This window comes from Rhinopithecus roxellana, chromosome 8, assembly GCF_007565055.1.
Source record: "Rhinopithecus roxellana isolate Shanxi Qingling chromosome 8, ASM756505v1, whole genome shotgun sequence".
NCBI lineage: Eukaryota > Metazoa > Chordata > Mammalia > Primates > Cercopithecidae > Rhinopithecus > Rhinopithecus roxellana.
Genome location: NC_044556.1, coordinates 72,459,834 through 72,482,553, shown reverse-complemented (window position 1 = coordinate 72,482,553; position 22,720 = coordinate 72,459,834). Strand labels below are relative to the sequence as shown.

At 41.8% G+C, this 22,720-nt stretch overlaps 1 protein-coding gene across 3 annotated transcripts in view; it reads left to right on the top strand.

Moving 5' to 3' along the window:
- HHAT (hedgehog acyltransferase) overlaps positions 1-22,720 on the top strand; it is a 377,292-nt gene that overhangs the window by 116,169 nt on the left and 238,403 nt on the right. For all 3 annotated transcript variants that reach the window (XR_004058941.1, XM_030936771.1, XM_030936770.1), the window contains one exon: positions 20,586-20,736. Coding sequence is in view for 2 of the 3 variants with exons in the window: in XM_030936771.1 (XP_030792631.1) it covers positions 20,586-20,736 (151 nt within the window). In the remaining variant the exon portion in view is untranslated. The remainder of the gene's footprint in view (positions 1-20,585; positions 20,737-22,720) is intronic.

The following is a 22,720-nucleotide window of genomic DNA, read 5'->3' as shown; positions in this document are numbered from 1 at the left end:
CCTATTCAAAGTGCAGGGGAACCTGCGGGGACTGTGTGATGTGGATGGAGGGTAAGGAATGAGAAACGGGAGAGGGACTGTGGTCAAGTTTCACAAATGCCCATGTTGATTTTAGACAGCAGCAGCTTGTTGAATGGCTTGAGAATCGAGTTGCAAATAAGACCTCTTGTGGGTTACATAGGAAATCTGAAGCCTGCTGGGCCCAGAGGGACAGAAAGCTCAGTAATTGTTTTTATAGAGGTACTGGTCTGAATGTCAAGTGTCTTTGCCAAAAGAGACCTTGCTCACTTTTCCGATCAATCTTTCTCTACACCTTCTGGCTGTCAAGTTGTTACCTAAGTGAGTTTTTTGGTGGTTATTCTACAAATATGACACTTTTTCAAATGATTTGCGTTTTAATGTCAGTGAAAGTCAAGCTGGTCTTTAGGTTTTGACAAAGATAGCCCCATGGCTCACCAAAGATATCTTAGTTCAAACTGTTCTTTTTAATAGTATAGTAATAATAGCAATATATTTTCCTCACCATGAAAGTGGAAATGATTGGCAGTTGGAAAAAGTATTTGTTCATCAACATCTTCTCAAATTTGTAATTAAGAGCAACAAATAATCTGCTAAACATTTCAACATGCACTAAATGTATATATAAAAACAGATATACACATGTAAACATACGTGTATGTGTATATATGTACACACACACATACACACATTTTTAAATAGAGACTGGGTCTCACTATTTTGCTCAGGCTGGCCTCAAACTCCTGGACTCGAGCAATCCTTCCACCTCAGCCTCCCAAAGTATTGGGATGGATTACAGATGTGAACCACCATGCCCAGCCAATATATAACACACAAACGAGGTGTTGTTTTTTTTTTTTCTTTCTCCTGAGACAGAGTCTAACTCTGTCGCCCAGGTTGGAGTACAGTGGTGCAATTTCGGCTTACTGCAACCTCCACCTCCTGGGTTCAAGCGATTCTCCTGCCTCAGCCTCCTGAGTAGCTGGGATTACAGGCATGTACCACCACACCCAGCTAATTTTTGTATTTTTAGTAGAGACAGGATTTCACCATGTTGGTCAGGCTGGTCTTGAACTCCTGACTGTGTGATCTGCCTGCCTCGGCCTCCCAAAGTGCTGGAATTACAGGCCTGAGCTACTGTGCCCAGCCAACACACAAACAAGTTTTAAACAGTGGTCACATTTTGACTAGTGAGCACAATGGTGCAAAGAATATAAAATAGAATTATGCTAGTATATCTTCCTAGCCCTCTCCGCCTTTACTATTTGCCTTTTGCATTTTGTCCAGATAATCTACAAGGATTTGCAAGCCCTGTGTTCTTTACAGGCTCCTTTTTTTTTTTCCTTTTAAAAGGTCGCCTTGGCTTTAGAGCTTACAACCTACTTTGAAAGTTTACTATATTATGAACTTTTCCTCTGTATGGTGAAATCATCTTTTAGATTTCATTCTTTTAGAGTATATATATATATATTTTTACTAGTTTTCAGGTATTCCTTTCTATGGCTTTACTGTAATTTAGTTAACCAATTCTCTGTTGTTGATTAGTGTTTAAAATTTTGCCTCATTGTAAATAATGCTTTAGTGAACATATTTACATTAACCTTTTTAAATTCACCTGGGATGATTTCCTCAGGGTAATTTCCTAGGTCAAAGGCTTTTGCAACTCATTGCCAAACCAGACTTTAGAAGGGTAGTGTCATTTTTCTTTCTTGACATCAGCAGTGTTTGAGAGAGGTGGTTGGTGGTGGACTGATTTTTTGTTAATGCAATTGATTTCTATTTAGAAGGCTAGACATCTCTTGCCACCTGCCCTACCTTTCTCTATTTTCTGGATTCTCCTCCCCTGCTAACCTCATAGGGTGCTCATTAACATTCCTTTGCTCTTGGACAGTTACAGGCTCTATCTTTGAGTATGGAGCAAGCTGCAGTCAGGTGCCATCTAAGCAGCCAACTGGGGGAAGAGCGCAAAGGACGGAACCTGTGGGAGATTCTCTTGTCAGGTGGGCAAGGCATGGAACTCTGGCCCTCTCCCCTAGCCTTTTCCCAGAAGACAACTGGGGCCTCACGGGAGCCTTACAGGGCTTCTTGGAGGTCAGATTGCCTGAATATTGAGGCTATGAACCTACTGCGTATATATATGATTTTTTAGATAGGAAAAACTTTTCTTCTTGCAAGATTATAGTGTTTGAAGTCTTTCAAATATGTCCTTCCTGTTTATGGAAAAAATACCATATTAATCAAGACACCAGTCAGTGGATTCTGGGAATAATGGGACGATCGGGACTTTGGGATTGTTGGGTGTAAAACTTATTCTACAATGGTGTGACCTTGTTAAAAAGCAGAATATTTCTGCAGTTGTGTGCTGGCTTGTCATTGAGCTTAGAATAAAGCCAGTCTGATCCTCCTTAACAAAACATCATGTGGTCCGGCACCTGCCTCCGTGACTCATCTCCTCCCACCCTTGCCCCGGCCTCTGTGCTCCAGCACTCTGGGCTTCCTGCTCATCTTCAGACAGAGCAAGCATGGTGCCACCGCAGGGTGCTTTTATGAGCTGTTCCTTCATGTTAGAATGCTTTTGCCTTTCGTCATCATATGACTTCTTGTCATTCCCATCTCTGCTTAAATGTCATTGCCCTAAAGAAGCTGTCCTTGGTGACCCAAACAGAAATAGACAACCAGCGTTCTACATCACCGGATTTTTTTTCTCTGTGTAGGGCTCATTGCCATCTGAAATTTTCCTCGTTTGTCTGCCTTCCATCCCTGAGTCTATGTTCCATGGACGTAGGAACCTTAGTGAACTTGTTCATCATGGTGTCCCCACTGCCTAAAACAGTAGATAGCTAATACTTGACACTCCATAAATATTTGTTGAGTATATGAGTAGTGCAGTTGGTCAGGTAAACCCCTTTGTAGTTTGTTAAAAGCAAGTATGCTTGGTAGACTCATTTGGGGTCTGAAGATCTGAGCTTTAGTCTTAACCCCATATCCACTAATTCTGTGACACTGGAAAAACCACTTGTCATCTCTGAATCTCAGCGTCCTTATCTGTAAAATAAGAATCATAGTACTTACGCAGAGAACCTCCTATGATGGTTGAGAGGAATAGCTGTGACAGTAGATGTGCAAGCTGTCTGTAAGCTTTTCAACAAATGGACATTGTCTCTACCTGTTTATTAGAAGTAATTACAGGAGATTACCGTAGGGTGCTTCCAAAGCTTGGAAAAAGAGAAAATGCAGCCCACTACAGAGAGAAGACTTTTATATCAGTGCATGATGGGTTAGAAACATGTATTTTGGTGGGCACTTGATTGAGGATCATTTAATTGGAGGCTTTAATCATACCATTGGAAAGATTTTGCCGATTAGAAAGGGAGCTGGTTTAGTCAGAACTAGATGAGGAAACATCCAGAAGGCAAATCCTGACAATTCCCAGTCAAGCATTTGCTGGGGAAGGATGCCCTGGTTCAGCAATTTGCTTTGTCATGTCAGGTGGCAGAATATCCCTGTGGAGGAGACAGGTATCTCCATCTTTCACAGCTTGAAGTCACTGAAGGTTCACGTTCTTGAACCAGGGCCAGTGCCCTGGCCGTGATTTCTTTCTCACCAAGCACTCTCTGAGTGCATAATTTGACTTCTTATGTGGCTGACCTAGAGAAGATACGAGGCCCCACATTCTGGTAATATAGATCTGTCTCCATGAGCTGGGTTAATGTGTGTCTACCCCTACACACAGATCTGTCTCAGGGTGCTGACAAATCAGGCTCCTGACCCACAAAACGGAGGACCCAGACGCTGGCTGAGGTGACTGTCAGTGTACAGCCACCTTGAAGGGGATGTGGCTGGGTGACCAGCTGCCTCGATCAGGGACTCCCACTTGGTAGCATAACTTTCCATCTGCAATGTGGTCAGAGTTTAATTTGACAGTTTATTTGGTTAGAGGTTCTTTTTTGTTTTTGAGATGGAGTCTTGCTCTGTCGCCCAGCCTGTAATGCAGTGGCTCAATCTCAGTGCTCACTGCAGCCTCTGCCTTCCTGGTTCAGGCGATTCTCCTGGATCAGCTGCACGAGTAGCTGGGACTACAGGCGCTTGCCACCATGCCCGGCTAATTTTTGTATTTTAGTAGAGACAGGGTTTCACCATGTTGGCCAGGCTGGTCTTGAACTCCTGACCTCAGGTGATCCGCCCACCTCAGTCTCCCAAAGTGTTGGGATTACAGGTGTGAGCCACTGTACCCAGCAATTAAGAGATTCTTGAATGTAATTGATATTTTGTGTATGCATAGGAGGATTTATCAGTATTAGTGTAATAGTTTAGGGTAGACATACTAGAAGGGGCCAGGAGGTGGCAGTAAAAGATAGCTAGTCATTTAAGCAATTCAAATTAGACCAAATTAGCCTAATATTCAGCCTATCTAGGGTAATTTGCAAAGTATTGAGGTTGGAGCAGGATGGGTATTGTTTCTAGACCAGAGAGAGAGAGAGTCTACCGAAGTAGCCATTCTCATCCCAGCTTTCATGATTTCCCTGAATCTTTTTACTTTAAACTGTTTTTCATTAAATTCTCCTGTGAAATTAAAAAAAAAATTCTCAACTTACTCTAGTTTTCAGATTTTATGTAGAACATGTTTTTATATATAGGCTGTAGGTTGGACTGTCACTGGGTTTCAGCAGTGAGGGTCTCCCAGCTTCTTAATTTCTAGATAAGGTGGACCTGACTCTTTATTCCCTAGATGGAGCATGGCCCAGTGCTGTCCTGAGACATTTACTCCTATGCCGCTTCTGTCCCTCACCTCGTGCTTCCATGAAATTGGTTCTGTTTGGGGATCATATTGCTGTCCCCACTGAACATCACCCTGGCTATCACGTGGCATTTGGCTATTTTTCTTAATTTGTACACATACACCATGCATGACACACACAACCACCAACAGAAATCTCTTTGGATGCAGCATGTGTTAGAGGACTTTAATAAAGGTTTGGGAGACAGTTCCACAAGCAGCTTAAAATTGGTGGTCGGACCTCCTGGATCCCTCTGCCATATCTGAAACTCAGACTCTGGCCTCTGGCCACGCTGTTCTATCTTCTCTGTCTAGCTCCTTTTTCTGCCTTTTCTCCCCTTAGGAACAAAGCTTATCCTCTACTTCTTTTTCTGAACAGACTGATCTTTCTAAAACACAAAACAAATCATATAATTTTCTTATTTGATTTCCCAGGTCTCCCACTATAAAGTTGTGCTTTGTAGCTGACGAGTGTGACCCTTTCTGATAGTGCCTTTCCCGTTGCTGAAGTCGCATCACCATTCCTGTCTACGTTTTTTCCACCCCATCTGCACTGGGATGGTTCATTTCTTCATGCTTTGTCTATGCCATTGCTTCAGGTTTTCTTTATCTAGTTAATACCTCTAAAACATCTCACTTCTGAACTGCTTCCCCTGAGCCCTCAGGTTTAGAGGGAGCCTTATTCTGTTCCTTCATGACTGTAATGAATTACTTTTCATTGGGAGAGAGAAGCTGAGAATTCCAGTCTTAAACTGTCACCAATTTTGTGACACAGGGCATATTAAGGGAGGCTAGATGATTATGAGGAGTTATTTAAGTGCTAACCTTCCTCAAATGTAATTGTGATCACTGAAAAAGTGATGGTCATTTAATTCACATCAGTTCATCAAAGTTTCATTAAGTCTTCATAAAGAAATTTCTACTCATGAATTCGCTCTCTAAATGTTGGGTGCCAGGTACTGTGTGGGGCCACAGGTACAGAGAGGAAGTGGAGATTTCCAGCGGGAGTATGCATCCATAGGTCTGGGATTCAGAGGAAATATCAATGTTAGCGATACGTATTTGGGTTTCAGTAGTGAGAATATAGGCTGGGCGTGGTGGCTCCTGTTACCCCTGTACTTCGGGAGGCTAAGGTGGGTGGATCACGAGGTCAGGAGTTCAAAGCCAGCCTGGCCAACATGGTGAAACCCCATCTCTACTAAAAATACAAAAACTAGCAGGGCTTGATGGCAGGCACCTGCAATCCCAGCTTCTTGGGAGGCCGAGGGAGGAGAATTGCTTCAACCCGGGAGGCAGAGGTTGCAGTGAGCCAAGATCGCGCCACTGCACTCAGCCTGGGCGACAGAGCAAGACTGCGTCTCGGGTGGGGGGCAGGAAACAGTAAGAATCTGGCCATTAAAGCTATTGGGAAGGGTGCCGACTAGGGAAAATATATGAAAGATCTGTATAGATCACTGGAGCCGTGGATATATCCTGCTTTTCAAACATTTCTTATGTGAAAGGGAAGATGTTCTGAGTGCAACTTTCCTATTCCGAAGAATTAAAAAATTATTTTGTATCTTTAAAAAAATTTTTTTTTTGAGATGGAGTCTTGCCCTGTTGTCCAGGCTGTAGCGCAGTGGTGTGAACTGCCGTACCTGGCCATATCTTTTATAATTGGTACATTGTAAATTTTTCTTTTTACAAACTCCAAGGACTGTGACAATAGCAGAGGGCACATTTTATAATGAATCTACATATTAAATAAATATATAGATAAAATGTACAAACAGCTTTCCCCTGGAATGCTAGCAAATTTGAAAATTAGCTGAAGATTTATCTTTTGAGGGAGCTTTGATAACTGGCAGTAACTTTTTTTTCTCTTCTACTAATCCTTACGCGATGGAATAGGGTGGTGTTAAAAGTGTTTTGTTAAAATAGGGTTTTGTTAAAAGTGTGGGCGGATCACGAGGTCAGGGGATCGAGACCATCCTGGCTAACACGGTGAAACCGCATCTCTACTAAGAATACAAAAAATTATCTGGGCGTGGTGGCAGGCGCCTGTAGTCCCAGCTACTCAGGAGGCTGAGGCAGGAGAATGGCGGGAACCCAGGAGGCTGAGCTTGCAGTGAGCGGAGATTGCGCCACTGCACTCCAGCCTGGGCGACAGAGCGAGACTCCATCTCAAAAAAAAATAAAAATAAAAATAACGCTATTTGTAGAAGTATTTTAGCAGAACTCTGCAGAGAAGCTTGGAGCTTGGTTTCTCTAGTAGGGAGTATTAGATTGGGTCTGGGTGATCGCTGATTTTCACTCTCAGGCTAGCAGAGCATTGTTTCTTTACAGTTAAGTTATGCTTATCAAAATGATAGCAGTCTTTAGGTAATAAAATGAAAGGTCACTTCTGTGGCACAAGATTTCTCTTTGAAATTCCCTGCATGTTCTCTTTTCGGATAACTCAGTGATGAATGTCAGAATGAATTTGGAACATTACCTTTGAAATTCTGCCACAGAACAAATTGAGCGAGAAAGGTGATGTTTTTTCTTTTCTATACCTGAAAATCAGAAAATGTTAACAAAATTAGTATTTGGAAAATTAAAACAACAGAAAAGTAATCTCTATTTTTCCAAGAAAGCTGCTATTTACACTTTGAAATATCTTTTTATATTTATATTTATTTATTTAGAGACAGGGTCTCACCCTGTTACCTAGGCTGGGGTGCAGTGGTGCGACAATAGCTCAACATAGCCTTGAACTCTTGGGCTCTGGTGATCCTCCCACATCAGCCTCCCAGGTAGCTATGACTATGGGCAGGCATTACCATGCCTGGCTAATTTTAAATTTTTTACAGAGACACAGTTTTGCTATGTTGCTCAGGCTGGTCTCCAACACTTGGTCTCCAGTGATCCTCCTGGCTCAGCCTCCCAAAACATCTTTTAAAAAATGGGAAAACAAAGTAGAGTGTGGATCTTCTAACTTAGGTCTCTCAAACTTGACTGGGCATAATTTTCTAGTACTTGTTTTATATATAGATTTCAGGTCTCTGGCTCAGATACTAAACAGAATCTTTCAAGGAGAGGCTAGGATTCTCTGTGATTATTATCCCGGAAGGTGTTTAGGACCAGATACATTTCAGAAGTGCTGTTGTAATTGCTAAAGATCACCATGGGGCATCTTGTTGTAGAAAGACATTCTTCTTCATAGGCTGCCAGTTCCCAGCGATCTAAGGCCTGATAAGCTAATTCATTATTCTGATCCTTGACATTCTCCCCCTTCTCCCTCCCATCATTGGCCTCTCCATTTTTCTATTTTTCATGCTTTCTATGTACGAAGGCCGAGCAAGGAGGTGGGATTGTGCTGAGATAAGCCCATTTGGCTCATTGCCCCCTGCACATGCATTCAGTTCGTGGTGAGGAGGAAGTTGAATATTCAGGGTTCAGGTGGGGGCTCTCATTGCCTCCCCTTTTAGAATATTGTATTCTGGAAAATTAAAGGTGTAAATGTAGAATTAACCCTAATGTATTCATCACCCAGGTTCAACAATTATCAGCTCCTGGCCAATATTCTTTTTTATCTGTACTCTCTCCCGTATTGTTTTGAAGCAAATCCCAGACATCTTATTATCTATAAATATTTCAGTAGTATCTCTAAAAGATAAGAACTCTCATATTCTTTTGAACTTCAGAATCTTCTAAGAAAACAGAATATGGTAGACTGGAGCTTTACCCTAACTAGGCAGAGCCTAGGATTAACGGGAACAAAGACAGTGACTTGAGGTTTTTCTTTAAAAGAGCTCAAAAAGGTAACATTTCTTCAATTCATTATTGAATGGTGCTTCTCAATGGTAAATCCATGGTAAATCCAGGTATATGAGTTTATGGGAGAAAAGAGAGCTTTAGCAAGGGATTTGAGAGTGAGCGAGGAGGTAGAAAAGTGAAAATAATTGAAAGTGAGTTGTTCTTACATGGCAAAGTTTATAATAAAGCTTTGTGAAATGTACATTAGGGTCCTTTTTAAACACTTAACTGTTCACTGATTGGAGATTAAAAACCTGTCTAAGTGTAAGTAATCAGTTTTTTAGCTCAGTGTTTAAGTACTAACTGTTGTTGATATAATGCCTGTGCACCTATCTAAATGGTGATGAAATGCCAGCAAAGTTATCCATTTGCTTTTTCTCATTCTACAACATAACAGTGAGAGGAAAGGGATAAGACATTTGACATCTGATATTTGTTTTGAAAGCTGGGGAGACAAATATATATCAGTTAGCATAAGATTCCTTTCTTTTTGCACTCTTTTGAGGAATTAAACATTCTAAGATTTGTTAAGATACAGGAGAAAAAATTTTATAAATTTTCTCCTTGGATTAGAATCCTGAGGTTATTTAAAATTAATGCAGTGTGAACCTGAAGCTACTCTGGGATTTACTACTCTGGAACTTGACTGTTCAATTACAGATATTCTATGTAGTGTGAAGATAATTTCATGGTGCATGCTTGCAGAATGGAAGAGATGCCTGCTTGATGTGCTGTTATAAATATATACTGAAATGTAGCAAGTTGCAGCACAGTTATTTAAAATACCAACTATTCCTTGCCTTCCCTTTCCCCCTTTATCTCCTTCCCCCATAGTCCCCTGAGAATACCGTGATCTTTGTTCATTCTTACCTAACTCATTGTTGTGCTCAGGTAACTTGGTGTACAGATAACTTCTTAGATGCAGAAAATAGCTGTATCTTTCTTTTAAGCCAAGTTGACGTATGGAAATCTGAATTTGTTGGATACTTTGTGGGGGGGGGGGGGGCAATTATTTGCTTTCTAAAGAGATTCTTTACTTTTTTGAAGGATTTGCAATAGAATCCTTTAATTAGTGGGTAATTTTCAATTCATTTCTGCACATAGATTTTACAGAGCACTTCTTTTAGGCAAAGTGAGTGATTGACTGTATTAGTTTGTTTTCATGCAGCTGATAAAGACATACCTGAAACTGGGAACAAAAAGAGGTTTAATTGGATTTACAGTTTCACATGGCTGGGGAGGCCTCAGAATCACCACGGGAGGCAAAAGGTACTTCTTACATGGTGGTGACAAGAGAGAAATGAGGAAGAAGCAAAAGCGGAAACCGCTGATAGACCCATCAGATCTCGTGAGACTTACTCACTATCACAAGAATAGCACAGTAAAGACCAGCTCCCATGATTCAATTACCTCCCCGCTCCTGGGTACCTCCCACTATGCATGGGAATTACAGGAGACACAATTCAAGTGGAGATTTGGGTGGGGACACAGCCAAACCACATCATGGACTCTGCCTGAAAATGTGCTTTTTAGAACTGTCAGGACATTTTGCCCTGTGTAAAGCTCCCTTCTTGTCCCACATTATTTCATTAAGTCTTGCCTGGCTGTGTGTGTCGAGTATTACTTTGCTTCTGCTGTGTGGAATCTTCCCTGCATTTCTTCAATCAAGTACAAGATGATGTCAGTAGGTGGTATCCTGAGGAACAAGATGGGCAAATAGGATTTAATATTCTACCTAGGTAAATTGTCTCCTCCAGCAACACATATTTTCTTTAAAGGGGCATTTTGGTGATTTGAACCCATTAAGAAGAAATTTTCCAAAACTAGGTTTTTCCATGCCTAACATGTTCAAAGAATAGTCACTCTGAGAAGTAAACTGTCTCTTGGGTTTCCAAGTTAGTAACCACTCATTGTGACCTTGAGAGGATCAGTTTGGTGTTAAAGAAAAAGAGGAAACAGTTACCTGGGAGAGTGTTAGTTCATGGTTTGACCAGTATAGAGCCCTTTCTACAGATCACTGGCTCCTCTCATTTAAGGACAAAGCAAGGGAGAATGATGGGAGGCCAGGAGACAATTTGGATGCAGCTGTGGAAGCCCTTTTTGGGACTGACTCTTGACCTTGACAGAGATCACCTCTGGGAGCGGCTGAAAGGCTTCCTGAGCTTGATGGTCCTTGGCACACTAAGTGCCTGTCTTCTTGTCCCTGTCTTTCACATCACCTGCCCTTTATAGCAGAAAAAGGTATCTCTTATTGTGCCTGTGCTTCTTTGAGCTGGTATTAGCTTGGAACAACTCAAAGAGCAAATCTATTCACCTGGAGTTGCTCACCACAATGCACCACCCCCTCATTTGATCTCAAATACCTTTGCATACATTGTGCTGCTTGAGGATGGATTTTCTGAGGACCTTTAGAGCTCGTTCCCTGTGTTTTTTTGTTTTTTTGTTTTTTTGGTTTTTTTTTTCCTGCTTGAAATAACCTCTGTCGGCTCCCTTTAACAACTCCCTGGTCAGCTTCACACAGGCTCTGTTCCACGTCTGGCCTCAGAGTTGTGTGTGAATCTAGTAAACGTGGTGACTTGGAGACAGCTGACCCGATTCAAGTTACGACCCTGCCACTTGTTAGTGTGTGATCTTAGGCAAATGTTGTAACCTTTCTGTGTCCAGGTTCCCATCTATAAAATGAGGAGTAATAGTAGTTCTTACCACAGACAGAATGGAGCAAACACTTGTTTCTCCACCCTTAGTTTAAGAAATAAAGTATTACAACATAGTTGAAGCCTGATTGGGTTCCCTCCTGATTGTGTTTCCCACCCTGCCCCTAAACGGCAGCCACTATCCTGAATTTGGTATTTTTATTCTTCTGCATCTGTTTATGCTTTTACTGTTTGTGTGACTATTGTTTTACGTGGATATTGGTAAATAATAAGACCTGTGAGAGACGAGGTGGAACTGTCTGAGAAGCCACGTGTGAAGGGTGTGTAGATCCCACTCTAGCAATTTGTGGGGAGAGGAGAGTGCAAAGCTCTGCCATAGCTCTCATCAGGAGAGCACCAGGTTTTGGCATTGTCCCCTTCTGTTTGGCTGCTGTCCTCCAGGTCTGTTGATGCACCCAAGGGGAACAGCCTGGCCTCTTTGTAGTGTTTTGTGCCTTCACGCAGAAAGGAATTATGCAGCCAGAAGTTTATAGCCCCAAACCCCTCTCCAACCCACTCTAGTCTGTTCTTGCTTCATTTTGCCAACATCTGCTTTGTTTGTTTCTAGTTTTACGGATGCAATTAATGTTCCTCCAGCCTCTGACTTGTTGCCTTTTTTCCCCTTTCTGTCTCCCCTCCCTCCCTGGTTTGGTCTTTCTTACTCTGAACACTCAGTCTTTGCATTTCCTAGAAGCAGCCCTGAAGCCTCTTCTGTGGACTACTCACCAGCCGGATGCAGCCAGGGTCCTGGGACCACCCCCTTTTTGAGCACCAGAGGGTCCACTACTGGGTGTGCATGGCCTTGCCATCAACATGCACAACCAATTGTTTAGAGCATATTATTGCTGTACTATGAGTAGGGGATTTGGTGATATAGACCGTGCACAGTCAGGTAGATTACAGGTGTCCCCCTTAGTCAGAGATTCAGCTCAGGATCTCTTAGTGGATGAGTCTGAGCTACTGGTTTCTGACTGTTTCTCCTTCAGCAGGCCAGTGACACTATTGAGCTCAGAAGTAGGGACACTAGCTTCTCCCTCCTGGGGCTGCTTCTAGCTCTAGAGGTTTAGGTTGAATTGAAATGACACCAGTTGCTATAGTCATTCATTTCCAGAAATCAATGCTAGAGATGACTGAATTCCTTTTGCTTCTTTGGCCCCTCTGGCTGGCCAAGCTTCACATGAGGTGTCCCTGGTGCCTCTCCCCTACACACTGCTCTTCCTTCTGGGCTCTAGCACTTGCTGCCCTGGAGTATGTGGCAGCCGTTCCTCAGTTCTGCCCATGACCTCGCTCCCTTTCCCTCAGTTCTGCCCATGACCTCGCTCCCTTTCCCCACCAGTCACATTTACTGACTTTGGTTTTCTGGGTGCTGATCCATCTCTTCCTGACCAAGCACATTATAGAACTCCTGTGGGGCAATAGCTACCTTTTGTTCAGTGTGTCTACAGAGCCATCATGATGACTCTGAGCACTGGTGTTGACCACTTCAGGACATTAGCTTCTCTTCTTCCTTCACCCCTGGCTGGGAGAGAAAATCTCCAAGTGTCTGTTGTGGCACTTCTACCTTATGTTGAGGTTCCTGGTCTGTACTCTTCTTGATTCATCTTTATATTTCCAGTACTTACCCCAGATCTTATATATGAGAGGTTCTTATAACCTCACATGAGAAAAAACTTATTTAAAAAAATGTAAGGTTCTTGAAGCTACAAAGCTTTTTTTAAAATTATTATTTATTTATTTATTTATTTATTTATTTATTTATTTATTTATTTATTTATTTATTTTGAGACAGAGTCTTGCTCTGTCACCCAGTCTGGAGTGCAGTGGCCGGATCTCGGCTCACTGCAAGCTCCGCCTCCCGGGTTTACGCTATTCTCCTGCCTCAGCCTCCCGAGTAGCTGGGACTACAGGCGCCCGCCACCTCGCCCTGCTAGTTTTTTTGTGTTTTTTAGTAGAGATGGGGTGAAGCTACAAAGCTTTAATCACAAAGTTAAGCAAAATCTAGAGTAGGTTTGATGTGTACAAAGTAAAAGTTATTAGAGGGACTTGGAGCAGAAAATGTCCAGATGAGAGGTCAGGCCATGGACTGATGCAGGAGCCCAGGACAGGCTGGAGATGAGAGCGTGGAGTCGGGGGGCACAAGCTAGTAAAGGCAGCTTCCTGAAGCTGAGGGAAGTGGGAGCCAGTACCTGACACACACGATGAGGCTCGGAAGGCAGGGGTCAAACATGCAAAGATGGCAGCTCTGCAGCCAGCCCACAGAGCCGAGGGGCACCTCTCTCCAATCCTGGCAAACGCTGGCGCAAGATGCAACTGGACTCTTTCTGTTGCTCATGAATTTTCATGAGGCAGTTGCTGAGTTGTTCTCCAGGTCTGTGGGGGAATTAACAATTCACAAGGTGATCTCATACAACTCAGACCCTTGTGTTTACCCCCGGGAAGATCTTCTGATCATTAACAAGGTTCATTGGACGCGCTACTCTGTATTGTGTGCCTGCTGCTTGGAGGTCCTGATGTTCAGCCATGTGGGGATGGCCTTTGGATATCCTGTAATCTGGTAGACAATATCAGCAAGTACAAAAAGACCTGTAAGATAATGAGTAGAGAAATGTTAGTTGCACTTCCTCATATGTGGTACAAATAAAAGAATACTAGAATTGAAATCATGTGAGTAAAACATTTTTAAAAAATCTAAAAATTTATATGTAGAGAAGGTACTTTTGGAAGCTTGGCATTTGGAGAAGATGCCATTGATTTTGGAGCCAAGAGACCTGGGTTAAAGTCCCAACTGTGGATTGACTCTGAGGCTTGCGAAGATCACTTAATCCTTATCAATCTTTGCATTCTAATATGATACATGGGGGCAATACTTGTGGGATAGGGTGGTAAAAATTAACAGTGGGATAATGGACATGAAAGTGCATTCATTCTTTCATCCCATTCATTCATTCATTCAGCAAATACTCATTGCTTATTTTGTGTTATGTGCCAGGCACTGGTTGGTGCTAAGGAGATGGAATTAAAGAAGATAGCTGTGATCTTTGCCCTTCAGATCTTATCGATAACTAGACTTTACAGAAAGCTGAACCACATTATGTACTGGGAAAGTACTATGTGACTATTTTAGCTAGGGCAGTTAGAAAAACTTTAAGAAATAATGGCACTTAGATGGGTAATGGCAGTTTAAGGGTAACTCTACCCTTAAACTTAGGTAGAATTTTGACAGACAAAATGGAGGAAGGGAACCTCTAGGCAGAGAAAAGAGTGTGAGGAAAGAGAAAGTGAAGGAGAGAATTGAATAAAATGAGTGGTTCAATGAGGACAGGAATGTCAGGGCAGGAAAAATAGGTTGGGCCTGGCCTTGGCTTCTCCTTCCCATTCCCTCCACCTTTCAGCGCGAGATTTTTAGCCACTCATTTGTGGACTAGAGCCGAGAGGAGGGTGATCAGCCAGATGGGATCCAATCACTAGCTTCTTCATTTTTAGTTAAAATTATGACAAGTCAAGATTAAACACAAAGAAGGGCTGGGTAGGTATGTATATCAATCTAGGAAGAACTAAATTCCAGGAGAGCTAGTTGGGATATTTTCTCAGCCCTCCTAGAACTCTTATAGAATTTGACATTCATCTCCTTTTGTCTTGAAAATCTGTGCCATTTATAGTTTTCAAGGGGAGAAAGCTAAATTCTGTTTTGGACGAGTTGAGTTTCAAGATGCCCAGTTAGGGGTGGCCTGCTGTTAGGCAGAATTAACTACACATTTAGTAACTTCAAAGCAGTAGCTAACATAGTGCTGGGACTTCTTTCTCTCCTTTTCACCAATGTTCTTGATACTGGGAATACAGTATCCAAGGTCCCAAACCTACAGAAGACTCATTGATTTGGTGGCAGGTCTGAACTTCAGTAGAGATTTAAGAATCCTCAGAGCTGACTGTATACACTTCCCGGAAATACTGTGATACAGTTTGTCTTCCTTTAGTATAAGGGGAATTTTTCATTCAGTTACTTCTTAAGGAAATGCTTATCAAACATCAACCATATGGCAAATATTAGGTGCCGGGAATGCAAGAGGTATACGACACCATTCCTGATCTTAAGGAACCTACGATCTTAAGCTATACACACATGTGTACACCTGTGGTCTGATAGGATAAAGACAGATCGTAAGAAGGGAGTATGATGACAGCCCAAGAGGAAGCAGAGTGGCTGCATAGCTGACCTCCTCACCCCCTTCAAGTTTTTGCAAAAATGTCCTCATTTTGATGAAGATCACTCCACTCTCCTTTTAAAAAGGGCAGCATCTGCCACCTCAGCACTTCAGAGCTCCCTCACCCTATTCCACAGTTTTGCTTTTTCCATTACATTTATTGTCCTCTGTCTCAGTTGGCTGTTGCTGAATAACAAACCATCTCCAAACTTACCAGCTTAAAACAATGATTGCCTCTGTCTCCCTGTTCTGTTGGTTGACTGTACTTGGCTGGGTAGTTCTTGCTTGGGGTCTATCCTATAGTTGCAGTCAGACATCAGCCAGGGTTGCCATCTTTCAAAGGTGTAACTGGGCAGGATGTCCAAGAGGTTTTCTCACATGGCTGGCCATTCAGGCTGCTGTCAGCTGGGAGCTCGGCTGATGCTGTTCCCCAGAACATCTTCATGTGGTCACTCTGTGTGGCTTGGGCTTCTTTATATGACAACTTGGTTCTAAGAGGTAGTGTTCAAAGATTGAGCATTCCAAGGGGCAGGAAGTGGAAGGTGCCCGGCCAGTGGCAGACCACGCTTGGAATTAGAACAGCATCACTTCTTCTGTATCTGTTGGTCCTAGGACCTGCCCAGATTTACTCTTGATGGGGGAGTGGCAAGGTCACATTGCAGAAGACCATAAGGGATGAAAGATACAGTTGCAGCCCTTGTCAGGAAGTCATTCTGTCCTACTTCCTAAGTTCATATAAAGTTTATTTTTATGTCTATTTTTTTGTTGACTCTTGCTCGGGTATAAGCCCCATGAAAGCAGGAGTATCCACTGATGCATTCCAAGCACCTAGAACCATGCTTGGCACATATGTACACAATGAATGTTTGTTAAATATGCAATGAATGGTGTCTGATCCTCTGTGTTTAGGTTGTTGCCTGTCCTTGGGGTGTGAGTATTAATCTCACTCCTAATTTACATTCTTTTCTCTTTTAACAGACCGTAACACTCCATAAGGGCTGTTATCATGCCTTTTTATTCACTACCATATTGCTCAGTGCCTGGCAAGGAGCTGATGTTCAATAACTGTATGTTAAATGAATGAGATGAGACCATATTTGAGCTGGGATCTGAAGGATACATAGTATTTTGCCAAGAAAAGAAGGAGGAGGGGTAGGGCACAGAGGCAGAAGAAAATACCGTGTGGCAAAAGAGAAGGGTAAATGAGACTGCAGTGAAACTGTGAGTCCCCTGAGGCTAGGTCCCACCGATTTGACCTCTAGTCTATTTCTCATAGGACTTAACTGGTGATTCCATTAGTCATACCCTCTGCACATGCTTGTTGAATGAATGTCAAAGGAGTGTGTAATACATGAACTCATATATGGCTTTTCTTTGTAGGGGAAGAAGTTGGGTTAGATAAAGTCATAACTCTTGCTAATTGAGAAAATCTTACACATACAACCCAGAAATATTTGTTAAAGTATTGAAAAATAGTAAAATGTAATTTTTTTGAGCATAACGAAAGCTAATTCAATTTATATCAAATAATTTGCAATCAGAGTAGAGTCATTTATAGTCTTATGTTGCCTTCCTGCCTCTTGTATGCCCAAGAGAATGCAGCAAAATATTTAGGGTCAACCCTGAAACTTAGACCAAATCTTACAAGGGAAAGAGACTAATTTTTAGGTCAAGGGGAAAGAAGAATGAGCCATGCATTTTCCTTTTTTCTTTTTCTTTTTCTTTTTTGGGACAGAGTCTCACCCTGTCACCAGGCTGGAGTGCAGTGGCGCGATCTTGGCTCACTGCAGTCTCCGCCTCCCAGCTTCAAGCGATTCCACTGCCTCAACCTGGAATCACTTGAACCGAGTAGCTGGGAGTACAAGCATGCATCACCATGCCCAGTGAATTTTTTGTGTTTGCTTAGTAGAGACGTGACTTCACCATATTGGCCAGGATGGTCTCGATTTCCTGACCTCGTGATCCACCTGCCTCAGCCTCCCAAAGTGCTGGGACTACAGGCATGAGCCACCGTGCCTAGCCAAGCCATGCATTTTTCAAAGGGATAATGGAAATCAACAGCAAGACAGCAGAGTAGTGAAATCCACGGTGCAAACCCAATTTTTAAAGAAAATTAACACGCAAATTATTATTTGTAATTTAATCTTTAAATTTAATATTGTTTTAAAAATCATTATGTGTCTTTTATTATATAAGCTTGTAAACCAGATATTAAAATTTCAAGGAAAAAATCTATTTAAGCCTTTCATATCTTAAGTCATAAGAAATACTCAGTGACAGGAAAATAGAGCACTTGTGTGACTTCTTTTTTTTTAATATTATAAAAATGTATTTAATTAATCATTTTGTTGGTTATCTGATTAACTTTTCTCTGTATCTTTTTTTTTTTTAAAGTTCTAGGGTACATGTGCACAACGTGCAGGTTTGTTACATATGTATACATGCTTTCCATTCACCTAGTGCTTTAAGAAAACCCAAATCAACCTAAATCTTTAATTATATTTAGCAGTAGAGTTTATTAAACATCTATGCAAAATCAATCTTTTCCTTAGCCCAGTTCTGTGTGAAAATACTAACAAATAGTGAATATTTTGTACAAACAGCGAGTCATAAAAATGTAGACTCAGCCATAGATTTTAATTTATATGCCTTGAATCTGACAAATGTACAAAAATAGTGTAAAAAATAAAGCAATACTTGAGACATGAAGCAACCCATTTTTCCTAATCTGGCATCCTGTTAGCAGGGAGGAGAAGTCTGTGATGCTTCATGTACGTAAGAGCTTGGCACGGCCTTAACGATGCATGGTCTTCCATAGGTCCATTGATGCCTTCAGTTCTTCAGGTGGATCATTTTCAGCTCTGGAAGCATTGTACCCTTTAATCAGTCATTCTTACATATGTGTCCTGCCATCTCTAGTTGTGGAATTTTTCTGGCTAGAGCCTAGTGGTTCATTTTGCATGAGTTGCGAGCCTCCCTCATTGCCATCTCAGCCAGTGAGACTGATTTGTCACCCAGAGTGATCACATGCCCTTCAAGTATTTTATGATAGTATTGCTAGGACATATGTCTCACTTCTTGCTGAACGTGTGGTGTATACCTATATTCACTTGTATGTATACATATATATTCACACACATATATCAGATTTTTTTCCTGACTCTTATCAGGCACATCTAAGAATGCTGAAAGTTTATCCCTAGCTCTTCAGTGGGTATGACTGTAGTCTGATTTTCAAAAGTCTGAAGAACCTGTTTGATCACTTCTGAATGGGAATGAGACACAGCGGTCCCCAGGGGTTTCTCCTTGTAGGATGTATGACTTTCACATTTGAACCACCATCTGCCATCACCCAAACTATATATTCAGAAAGTGGCTTATGTTTTTCTTCTGGCACCAGGGTTACCATTTATAGCCACACACTCGATAATAGTGACATTCTTTCAAAGATCCTAGTGTGGCATCAAAGAGGACAGACAGTGGTATTTTCTGCTAGTACCTCTCTGAAGCTTGGTTATTTCCTTCAGAATATCCCAGAAGATAACCTGGTCTGCCACACCGACATGTCCTGCAGTAATTTTCTGCACAGTGGGGAGGGCAATCTTGAGGTGAGAGAGCATGTGACCATTTATCATCTTCCCTGGGGGCTCCTTCTGGGCTTGGCCTGTGGCCTTCTTGCGGGCACTGCTCTGGCAGACCCACTGCCTCCTTACTCCGCTAGACCTCAGGCCTTCATGTGAGTTTTCCTTTTTTTTTTTTCCAAAGAGCTTTATTGGAAGATACCTCACATGCCATAAAATCCACCCCTTTAAATTGTACAGTTCAATGACTTTTACTATATTCACAGATATGATTCACCTATCACCACCACCAGTTTTAGAATATTTTCATCGTCTTGAAAAGAAACCCCACCTTTTATTAATTGCTGCCCCTTCTCCCCAAGAAACCACTAACCTACTTTGTCTCTATAGATTTCCCTATTCTGGGTCTTCATATGAATGGAATAATACAATATGTGGTCTTTTGTGACTGGCTTGTTTCACTTAGCTTCATGTTTTCAGGGTTCATCCACATTGTGGCATTTATCAGTACTTCATTCCTTTTTATGGTGCAAAGTTATTCTGTTGTGTAGACAGACCACATTGTGTTTATCCATTCATCTGCTGATGGATGTTTAGGTGGTCTCCTCTTTTGGCTGTTGTGAATAATGCTGCTCTGTACATTGGAGTATAAGTTTTTGTGTGAACATATGTTTTGTGTGAACATTTCATTTCTCTTGGGCATATAACAAGGAGTGGAGTTGCTGGGTCATGTGTAACTCTGCTTAATCATTTGGGGAACCACCAGACTGTTTTCCAAAGCAGCTCCCTCGCTCTACACTCCCAGCAGCTGTGCCTGGTGGTTCGAGTTTCTCCAGATCTTCATCAACACTTGCTGATCTGACCTTTCGATTCTAGTTATGCTAAAGGGTATAGACTCACGTCGGTTTTCTTTAACTTTTAAATTTTGGGTGTGCATTGTAGGTGTATATATGTATGAGGTATGGGGGATACAGCAAACAGGCATATGATGCATAATAATCGATACAGGCATTCAGTGTATAATAATCACATCAGGGTAAATAGGGTATCCATTACCTCAAGCATTTATCCTTTGTGTTACAAATAACCCAATTATATTTTTCTAGTTATTTTAAAATGTGTAATTAATTATTTACCAAAGTTACCCTGTTATTCAGTCAAATACTAGATCTTATTCTTTTTTTTTTTGTACCCATTATCATGTAGGTTTTGAAAGATTTTGGAAGGATTTTCCCCTTTGTAATATTTTTTTAATGCAATGTACACATTTTGGGCATTCTCTTTCCTAGTATCTGTAAAAGCATGACTGCTAAGAGGTCCTCTTGCCTGTCACAATAATGAAATTTCATTTTTTGTTAAACAAAAAATTTCATTGAAGAAAACCAATGTGGGATACTTTTGTAAAATGTGCGAGTGGAAGGGAGGAAGGGGTGGGTGGAGAAGCGAGGCAGTTGGCATAGCTCCTGGGGTGCTGGTCTCCTCCAGGAAGCTACTGTGACTCTCATCCGTGTGTCTGACTGGCCTGTTTGCCTTTCAGGAGGACTGGCGTTAGCCCAGGTGCTCTTTTTCTACGTGAAGTACTTGGTGCTCTTTGGCGTGCCGGCTCTGCTCATGCGCCTGGATGGACTCACTCCGCCCGCCCTCCCTCGCTGCGTGAGCACCATGTTCAGTTTCACCGGGATGTGGAGGTCAGACGCTGGGTTTGCTAAAGTTGGTCAGGCGTGTCCAGTGGGAGGAGCACGGCTGGACAGGCCTCAAAGGGTTCGGGCTACTGTCCTCTCCCTGTCTCTCACTCAAGCTGCATTTGGCATCTGTTTCTTCATCTTACTAACAGGATGACTAATCCATGCTTTCTGGGTCTCTCACAATTATGATTAGTCTATGTAGATGGGTGAGATAAGAAAGTTTCTTTCTGAGTCTGTGTACTGGTGCACAAAGGGTTATGTTTGAAGTGGTTTCTTACTAACTTGGGAAAGGCTACTGTATCTTGATTTTTTAATTGCTTTCTCTTTGTCTTGAAAATGACATCAGTATACGTGAGACTGTTAAGAAAAATAGACTCAGGATAATAGATTCGGCCAGTGTTGCAGCATACTATTTATAAATGTCTCTAAGTTTCATTTTTCTTATCTCTTAAACAGTAGTAAAGATAATCTCTGTCTCAAGGAGTTGTTTTGAAGATTAAATAACCTAATGCATGTAGAGCAGGTGGTATAATATAGATGTTTACTAATGTTAGCTTTAACACTTGTGTTATTCTTATGCTCAGTGAACATGATAGACAGACACTTTTTTTCTGAAATTTTCTTTTCTAGATTTTGACCCATAGTCTTATGGTTGGTGTGGAGTCTTTTTTTCCTTAGTCCTTCTGCCATTTCGGATTGTTGTTTTCAACGTGATGGACTTGTTGCTGTGTTCCTCTTATCACTTCCAGAGTGTAATAAGTGACAGGATTGCATTTGCAATGGGAAACCTAATGGAAGAACCTCAGAGTCAGCACTGGCACAACCATGGGAGTCGGTGGCTGATTCATGTGGCTCATTCCTTTTTATTTTTTAATTTTTGAGACAAGTTCTTGCTATGTTTCCCAGGCTAGTCTCAAACTCTGGGCTAGATCCTTCCACCTCAGCCCCCCAGTAGCTGGGATTACAGGCTTATTCATTCTTAAATTTCATCTCTGTAGGCAAAAAAACCCAAGACACAGGTAGGGGAAGAGCTCAATAAATAGTGCCATATCTAATGTTGCTGTTCAAAAGGAGGTGGGTAGCACTCAACATCTTGATTTTTCATAGTAACTTGTTACAGATGCTGAATTTATCAGAGCCTCTCTAAATACATTTTATTTTTGGTCCAGCTTGCTTCTTGGAGTAAGAAATTTCCTATGGTGATTGCAAGGAATGTCAAGTAGTTACTTTGATTTGTCCTTACTTCATCAAATATCACAGGTTGCCCTGTTTTCATGGCAAGATTGGGGAATGTTGGCAAAGAGGTACTCTCTAACTAGAAGGCCAAGGAATGGATTTCGTTGAAAAGGTGACGCTGGTTGGAAGGCTCTGTTAACTTTTGATTTACTCATCAAAGTCACTTACTGAGTCAATGGGTTGGGACCCAGCATGGTTTGGGAACATGTCACAAGTGTCTGGTGTGAACCTTGCACAGTCCCTGTGCCTACTCAGTGTGAATGCTTGTACTGTTGCATTTCTTGGGAAGCACATTCCCCTGAAAGGCTTCTCCTGAATTGGCTTGCATGATAAAATCATAACTCCCTGGCATGCATGCTGGTTTCTGGGTCCATGTCCATAAATACCAACCTATTGTGTCACCAGAGGCAGTTTTGGCAGTTGACTATTTCATACTCAAAATGGTTGTCTTCTTGTCCTTTATTTTAATATTTTTTTTTGTCCAAGGAAGACCTTCAGTTCTATGTCAACCACAGACATGGAGAGAACATGTCTGTCAAGACCTTTGTCACTGTCTTGATTAGAACTAGACTCATATAGTTGAGACCCCAGGCTGCTGAGACACTCTCTCGCCTCACTCAGTTAAAGTTTTAAGACAAATGTGGACAATAGAGTAGTAATGAAAAGTTATTCTGAGGAGGAAGCTCTGGGGTGACCCCTTGGAGTGATGTGGTTCTAAAAAGAGGTGTTTCTGAGGGCATGTGACAAAATA